This window comes from Phaenicophaeus curvirostris, chromosome 19 (genome assembly GCF_032191515.1).
Source record: "Phaenicophaeus curvirostris isolate KB17595 chromosome 19, BPBGC_Pcur_1.0, whole genome shotgun sequence".
Classification (NCBI taxonomy): Eukaryota; Metazoa; Chordata; class Aves; order Cuculiformes; family Cuculidae; genus Phaenicophaeus; species Phaenicophaeus curvirostris.
In genome coordinates, this window is record NC_091410.1 from 11,562,476 (window position 1) to 11,571,384 (window position 8,909).

General features: G+C 39.3%; 1 protein-coding gene across 1 annotated transcript in view; it reads left to right on the forward strand.

The window, feature by feature from the left end:
• The window catches only part of PITPNC1 (phosphatidylinositol transfer protein cytoplasmic 1), a 79,450-nt gene extending 70,836 nt beyond the window's left edge, over positions 1-8,614 (forward strand). The window contains exon 9 of the mRNA XM_069872834.1: positions 4,201-8,614. Coding sequence (XP_069728935.1) covers positions 4,201-4,460 — 260 coding nt within the window. The 3' untranslated portion in view covers positions 4,461-8,614. The remainder of the gene's footprint in view (positions 1-4,200) is intronic.
• The last annotated feature ends 295 nt before the right edge of the window (positions 8,615-8,909 follow it).

Below are 8,909 nucleotides of genomic sequence, written 5' to 3' on the forward strand. Positions count from 1 at the left end.
TGATTTAACAGCTAAAGTTGTAGCTGTCCTTAAAAGCTGCCTTGTGAAATGCAGCAAGAGCCTCGTATCACATACAAAAAAAAGTGGTGTGATAGAAGAATTCACACATCCAAGTAGCACATAGTAAACCTAACAAAAATGATAGCCTCAAGAACAAAGCCACAGTGTACGTTACTGAAAAGAGCTCATGTTTCCAGGTACACTGTGGTAATAAACTGCAATTTGAGTTTTGTGAGTGAAAAGTCGATGGCGATTTTCATGAAGCTCTGAAGTTCTCATTGTAAAGAACAGATCAAACTTCTTACAGCCTTTGTGTTGACTTACACCTTGCTCTCAAGTAGATTTACTGAAAGCATGGGAATACTCCGAAGAGTAAGGTCACAAGTCAATTAACTGGCTTCTTTATGCTTTTACTGGAAGTGCGGTTTATGACAAAATCTGTAATAATTGCTTTGAGTTTCATACAGATTATGCACTAGTTTGACAACATCAGGCATGCCTAGGCAATGATAAATGATCCTACCAGCATAATCAGCCTGATTTGTAGAATATTTCTAATTCTTACAATTCATTACATTGCTTGAAGCTACAATACTGTTAACGTATTTACTATTAAATCACTTACCAGTATAATTAAGTGTTAGTTTCTGGAATCTAAGCTGATGCGTGCTCTACACTAAGAATGTTTGCTGGTTATGAGCTGTACTATGCAAAGATAACATAAAATCTTTTTGAAAGGGTCTGGAAAGGTAAGTAAATATTTGTAATATTTCTGTATCTATCCTTTATTCCAAGGGATCTTCTAAAATCTTTTTAGAAGATCTTAGCCTTTGCCAAGGCCTGCACTTCAGTACTTTTTGCCTACCTTATGTTACACATATACTCCTAAGCAATTTCCACTCCTTCCTGTTCTCTGACTCCCTTTGACTTAACCTTCTTGCACCTTCCTTGGCTGACATAACTACCTTTATGAGTCAAGTTTCATAAAGCTAGTTGCTCCACGCTTTTTAAAAAATTCTTTTTTGGCTTCCGCTGAAACACTATGTGTTCCTAGAACCTTCTCCTTGGAAAAAAATTATGTTTGCATTGAAACAATGGAAAACGCCAACAATTTTGAACTTTTTACAGATATGACTATGGATGATGTCCGAGAATACGAGAAAAATATGCATGAAAAAACCAACATTAAAGTTTGCAACCAACATTCATCTACTGTGGATGAAATAGAGAGCCATGCCACAGCAAGAGTATGTCAATTTTTAAAAGATATTGCCCATCCTCACCTAACACGCCTGCACAGATCAGAGAAGAGCAATGAACTGATCTTGCTGACCCGTCAGTGGAATTCTGGGGAGGCTTTGCTTCAGCAGGAAGAGTCTTTCTGCATGAAGTGGAATCCTGCCTTTCGTTTGCATTGTTAACTGCCACTGATATAAGGAAGGGAGGGGTTGGGCTCACATACAACTCCCTGTCTTCCAGAAAAACACAGTTCTCAAATTTCAGTTGGATGCATAAAGAGGAAGTTAATTAGCAGTTTTACCTTCTCTTTCCTGAATCGTTAAAAAATGCAAGAGTTCAGAGTGCTTCAGTCAAAAAGCCAGGAACATGGGGAGTGGAAAATTTCTCTGGGACTGGTAAAATTCTTTGCTTCATCAGTTAAAAAAAAAAAAAAAGCTAATGAATTATTCACTCTTTTCAAACTAATGTGAATGTTGTCATTGATTAGCTCCCAACAAGGTGAGAAGTATTTTCGGAAGTGTACAACAGCAGTTCCTGAAGAAGGGCAGGTTCCTGTGTCGGGTCTTTGATCCAGATTCTGGAAACTTTATGAAGTATTTAAGTTCCTAATTTGGGCACCTCAAGTAGAGTCCTAAGAATAGGAATTATTACTATTTGCAAGTAGAAAAGATTCAGTGATATTTACTTTTGAAATGTTATTATTCCTGGTTGGTTTTTTCTACTAACTGCACCATAGAATTTGGTAATGGTTTGATTCATGTAATGAGTGTGGGGCAAGGCCTGAAGGACTTGCAGTCTTTCCTTTGTTCTTACTCACTAAACATCGTCACTAGCCTGAGAAGGCGTTTTCTAAGTAATAACCAGGACAGTGATTCTTGTGTTTGCAATGCTGCAGCTCCACTGACATTAAGGTTACTCCTTAGCTGAGCAGTAAAATAAAGAATCAGTTCTGACTGTGGCTCTGCACTTGAAGATTTGGCTTTGAACGAAGGCTGTGACCCATAGTTCCCAGGTGGCAAAATTGCCATTGAGATCAGCACAGAATTTGTCATTAATGAAAAAGAAGAGAGAGTCTGAGCCTTCTTAGCTCAGGGTAAGGGCTGGGTTCATTATACTTGAGTGTGTATCAGAAGAGAAGTTAATTTAAAGCTAAAGTCACCTGAAGGAACAGTAAGTATTTCATGCCTGAATTTAAAATGGACAGTCTTGGAGGATGCCACTTAGTAAGACTTTAATCAGTCTTCACTTAAATGGCCAGTAAACTGAGAAATCTTCCTGTCCTTTTTCACTTCCCTTTATCCAGGACAACTTCTGCTTCATGTTGCACGGAAGTCCTCAGTGGAAGATAGCTGAAATGAATACACGGGTTCCCTTTGATGTCAGGGTGCTTCTAACCCCTTTGAGTTCAGAAGCACCACGCGCACTGTTACAGGGTGTAACAAAACATAAAGCTGCAGAACAGGTTCAAATCTATCTGCAGCACAAGTGGGTGCAGTTCCTCTGAGACCATCTTGTTTATTTCTAGCACTTCTCTCAGCTTTGAAAATCGCTTAGTCCTCACTCCTAATAACTGGCACGGCAATGTAGGCTGGAAAGGTCCCTGGGATGTCGTTTGCAGGGAAGAGAGAAGGCAGCTGGGAACGTGCACGCTTCTGTTTATTTAATAAGATGTTGTAATACAACATAAAGCTTCTACAGAACATTTGCAGCCAAGGCTACAGATGCATGCAGCTGGGTAATACTGAAAAGTAGTGATGTACTGAAAATAGAGGATTTTGCTGTACATATGGTGAGGACCATTGCCAGTCCCGAATGTGTGAGAATTTTAAATAGATTTAAATGCTAGGCCGTTTATTTCGGGGGAGGAGGGGTGTTGAGCTTTCAGAGCTCAAAGCATCTATAAAATGGTTTAATGAAGTACTTCACATTTACAAATTTAACGTGACGTTCAGTAAAACCCATAAAATTTATTGCAGTTGGCTCAGCGGGAATCTTGCAGGCAATGCAGACGTGGAGCAACAGGCTTCAGAAGAGTCTTGCTGATCTTCTGCTCAACTTACCGGGTTGGAGCAGATGTCATTCATTTGGGATTTTAGCTAGAAGAATTTGCACGGCTCAGCTCCGAGCATTCCCATGCTGGGGTCGCTCTGCCCTCTTGTGGGTTTCCACAGCACTGTGACACAGTTGTCACCTCAGTGAGGCTTTCCCTGCTTTCTGTGGACCCGGTTTTCCATTGCGAAGGGGCTTTAACCTCTTATTTCATTTTGCCTCTGTTTTACAGGGAAATAAGCAGTGCAGTGGTCAGTTGGACATAAATTATTACGTACAGATTCTGGATGGAAAAGTTGGAAAGCGCGTTGTGGCTTTATCGAGCGAGAGGGAAAGCTTTAGGCTTTATTAGTTGAAAATCAAATAGCCTCAGTTATGAGCACACAGCTGCAATTCAAAGTCAACAGAAGCTGTGCGTGAGGGAAGAGACATTTTTTCAGCCCTTGACAGGAGACAAACGAACCGATGGCAACCCTTTACGTGTTCGTGCTCATCATCTAGATGGGAAAAAAAACCCCAACAACCTAGTAGGGGTTGGTTTTGTGTTTAAGTCCTGAAAAAATCTACTTGCTAACTGTGTATCTAAATGTATTCTTTAATTGCCTGTGAAATAGCTTGATTTTTCCAGCAATTACAGAGGTAGCACTCTTTATTCAATTCAGACCCAGGCAGAAGAACCATTAGTATGTGATTAATGTGCTTAACTTCATTTTCTTTACATTGTCGCTTAATGTACTCCAGTCAATGCATTACAATAGGAAGGCATTCATGTGGAGAATCACTCAATGATATGCATGATAAGCAATCATTCCCTGATTTAGAAATGGGATGGAAGTAGTTTAACTGAGTTAATGAAATGACGATTTGAAATTATTTTAACGTGCCTTTATCTTTCTTTCCTTCTTGTTGAAGACATGACAATGGATGAAGTCCGAGAGTTTGAACGAGCAACTCAGGAAGCTACCAACAAGAAGATTGGGATTTTCCCACCTGCAATATCTATCTCTAACATTTCCATGCCTTCTTCAACCCGCAGTGCTCCATCTAGTGCTCCATCAACTCCTCTCTCCACAGATGCTCCTGATTTCCTAACAGTTCCCAAAGACCGGCCTCGGAAAAAGTCTGCTCCAGAAACTCTCACTCTTCCAGATCCAGCGAAAAAAACCCTTTAAATTAACCCAGCATGTTTCCTCCTGATAAGCCATGTCTACCACAGCAAGAGTGACATAACTCTATTTCTACAAAGGTCATGGTGGTTTGTTGGTTGTTTTCTTTTGCTTAAAATAATCTTACTGGTGTGGAAAGATTACTTCTTTCCTCAGACTTGATCCCTAAGACCTTCAGAGAACTGCATGCAAGAGAACATAGTTTATATATTCCTAAAGTAGTGTTTCAAGCCATATGGTGCATCTTACTGACGTACAACAAAACAGTCTGAGGGGAACCCTAAAAACGAAAATAAATCTTTCTGTAGCAGTGTCCTGCCTACAAGTCCTCATCTAGGTCATAGCATTTATAATTAGGAGTAGGTATTAAGTGAAGCTGCCAAGGACTTCTGAGCCAAATTAGTGCCAACCAGAATGCAGGGTTAACAGGGGAAAAAAAACCTCCCATTTTCTTCTTTTATAGCTGATTTTAAAATCCTCCCTACTCCCAGGCTTCTCCTGTGTATTCATAAACCTTTGGCCTGTAACTCATTGTTCTTGGAACACCTACAGCAATCACTCAGATTCACATTCTGCTCAATATGACTCAGGATTTGGGGCCCAGCTAACAAACACAAAGCTTTTCAAACCCAAAATACCACTGTATTGAAGCCCCAATTGTAATTAAATATACTGACTTTGAGGCCATTGAACTATTTCTATCTTGCACAGAATTTGTAAAAGAAACCACCTATTTCTTGTAGATAATGTATTTTAATAGCTCTCCCCTGTCCTTTTGTGATCTCTTTAGTCCGTATTGGTGTTCATCAGTGGTGTTCCATGTGTGAGATTGAAAAAAAGCAGTAAAATTGAGCCAGTTGAAAAGCAAACCCAATGAATTCCGTCTTGTCCTTGCTGGAAGAAGAGTGGTAGTTATGCTGTAAGACCTTGAATGTAAAGGGAAGAAAATAAGCGACTCCTTTTTTCTTTCCTCCTTCGCATCTTTCCTAAACAGCACAATCTTTATTGAGAGAAGGCTGGATCCGGGAGTTACCGTCGTCTAGGGAAGAGGTGAACAAAATCAGTCAGTTTTAAAAGGAAGAGAATCATGGGGCTGCTCAGCCCCGTGTAGTGTGACCTTAAGGAAAGAGAAGCGCTCTGGTCTGCATGTGAAATCACTCTTCAGTCTCAGGAATTAAAATGTGGAAAAGGATGTTTCCCCCCAGGGAAATGCAGGTTGTGGAAAAAGGAGAAAAATAAATGGCAGAAGTGATCTCTTCCTTCCTTCCTTTCAAAATGTAAACTGAGTGAGATCTTTCCTCACTGACCCTGCTTTGGGGTACTTTGTTCTCTTTCCTACAAATTGCTACTTAACAAATGCTGTCAGGACCTGTCTCTAGTGGTAGCAGTAGTAGATGTTAAATAAGCTCAATTCCTGGTGAATGACAGCTATTACCTGAATCATATGATCAAAGTGGGTGATATTTTGTACCAGCGGTGACATGGTACATGGATTTAAAAAAGGAGAGTCCTCCAGAGCTGAATTGTCACTGGCTATTGAACAATCAGGTTGGGGATGGCTGGAGGTTTGTGCCATCTTCTCAGCACAATGCTGTGATTTGACTGGCTTAAATGCACTGAACTTCTCAATGGCTGTAGATCCAGTAGAAGTTACGTTGAATGTGTGATATTTATAGTATAGATTTACTAGCAGGAGAGGTAATTCCACTGCCAACCTGCACTGAAAACAAGTGTATATTTGTTTGATAGTTAAAGTCCTGTAGCTAGCAAAATCTGAGAGCTCTTGGTAGGTTAGCTGTGGTCTGAGTTCATGCATTCTCCCACTTACTGTCCATTTTTTGCTTTGCTTTTCTCCTCAGAGCTTGTAATTCTGTGTGATTAGTAAACTAATGGTGATGAATTTTTTGTTTAAAAAGAAGCCACAGTAATGATGCAAACATAACTTCCCTATGGTAGTTTATGATTTCAGCTTTAAAAGTGTGCAGATTAAGTATTCATGATTATAACTGGTCTAATCTTTTTATCATCATTATTTATTTATTAGCAAGATTGGAACATTGGCAGAGAAGGGAAACCTTTGAAAACATACAGCATCATTTGGTTGTTTTTTCCTTTCCTGACTTTGACCTGTATGAAAATAGTTCGGGTCTGCTCCACCTGAAAGTCTATTTTTCAATGATTTTTTTTCCTTGTCAAAGAAACACTTGCTCAGTTCTAGTCAAAATGTCCTTGTGGTCACATATTATTGTTCTTAGATATGTTCTAGCATCTGGGTTTGACACAGATTATTAGATCAAAGCAGTCGTACCTTTACTGATAGTCGACAGATTGAGTTAAATCCCACGTGGAGACATTGATGATCACATATTAAGTAGGTTTGGGGATAAAGCATTTATGGAAATTATTAACATACCTGAATAGGACACGTCTTGGTAGTGGCATGACAGAGACGTAGGCAAAAGTCACTGATTGTGTCATTGAAAAATGACAGACTGCTTAATGCCGTGTCTCCGTTCGCACGAGCAGTGTTGTTCCCCAGGATTACCAGGTTTGCAGACCGAACAGCCTGAATTCCCTGTTGGCCACAGCAAGGATCACCATCAGCCACGCTGCCTCCGTGTTCCTTCCTGATGAAAGCAGATAAAAAGATCTGTCATGTTTCATTGCTGTGGATAAGAATTATCCCAGACTTCTCATCGCCTGTGTAAGCACCCTCTGCTGGGTTTTGCTTTGCTTTCCCCACCAGTCCTTACCCATTGGGTCAATACAGTCTTTAATTCTCTTTCTCTCTTTGGTTGGGGTTGTTTGATTTGGTTGGTTTTTTAAAGTAGGATGATTTTTTCTAGAATATTCCCAGCAAACACAAAAAAACCCACAAAAATTAAATTAAAAGGAAGGTCTGAAGACTTCAGTACATCTTGCGGCAAAGGGTTGTTTTCATTACTCATTTTTTTCACAGTGCTTTCTGTTGTATTTTCAAACATGTTTATTAGGAGAAAAAATAGTGTGTTTTGCAGGTGTTCATCACTTCTTTTGCAAAAATAAATGATGTGATTATTTATTGAGTACATCTTTATAGACTGTGGTGCCAGGCAGCACGGCTGAAAAGGCACAATAGCCGGGTTCCTATTCTCTGCCACAATGACTGAAGAATCTGATGCAGCTCTGCTAGGACTTGACAAGGAATTTTTCATCAAGGAGAATACAGTTTGGAGCAAATAACATGATTAGTTTGTTTTGGTTTCCATTAAAATGTCCTCCCAGCTTTGCTCATACTTTTATGCATTTTGTATAGAACAATCATTTAAAATAACTGGCAATTCAAAAGGGAGGTATCCATGAAGACTGAGAGGAGCACATTCCTGAAATACATACTCAATAGGATTTCTTATGAATGTAATGGTTAATTTTGTAAATGACTGGATAAATCCTATGGAAAGACCTTATTCTTTGGCTTTTTTTGAATATTCTGGAAGGTGACTTCGTGACATCTAGTAGCCAATTTGTATTAATTGCTGCCGTAGAGGTTTTGAAATGGAAATATTTGTTCCTTGAATTTTAGATTGTAACGAGACTGCTATATTTTGTTAAAATGCTTTGAAGCTCGCTGCACTGTATCTTCAAAACAATGTGCTATCGTTTGAAATAAGCCAAATGTATATGCTTTTTATGAACTAGTGAGTGCAGTAAGAGAGAATTCATGATCTTGTCAATAGCAGCTTTTCTATTTCCATTGTTTGGACTTGGTTTTATATGTGTAAGTTAAAACTGCTAAAGAAGTCTAACAATGTTTTGCTTTAAATGAACAGCATGGTCATTGAATTAAAATCTCCTGTAGTTTTGTGGTGTCACTAAAACAGGTTCCTTTGTTTTATTTCGTTTCTGTGATAATCCCACCTGACTCTGAATGTCCAGTAATTCATTTATTTTCTTTAGAACGATGATGGTTACAATCATACATCACTACCATCAAAGAAGGACCAAGTTTTGAAATGCTCTGCATGTTAAATAATGCAAGGCTCAGCAGGAGAATTTGATTGTCATATTTCTCATTCATATCACTTAGTTTCTGGGTTTTTTCCAAGTTATTTATTATTTTTAATATTGTATTTTCCCTTGCATTTTGTTGTAAATAAACTACCAACAACTATTCTTTACAATTGTGGCTCTTTTCTTTTCCTAGATCTTCTCTAGCAAGGAACATACCCGTTACCGTTTCTATGTCCAGCTCTGCAAGTCAGTTCCTTAAAGTTAAATAGCACAAAGAATGGGCTTTGTAGGGAAAAATTAAATGACTTGGGGTGCCGATTGATGAGAAGCTCAACACGAGCTGGCAATGTGCGCTCACTGCCCAGAAGGACGACTGCATTATGGGCTGCATCCAAAGCAGCGTGGCCAGCAGGCCGAGAGAGGGGATTCTGCCCCTCTATTCCTATCTTGGGAGACCTCATCTGG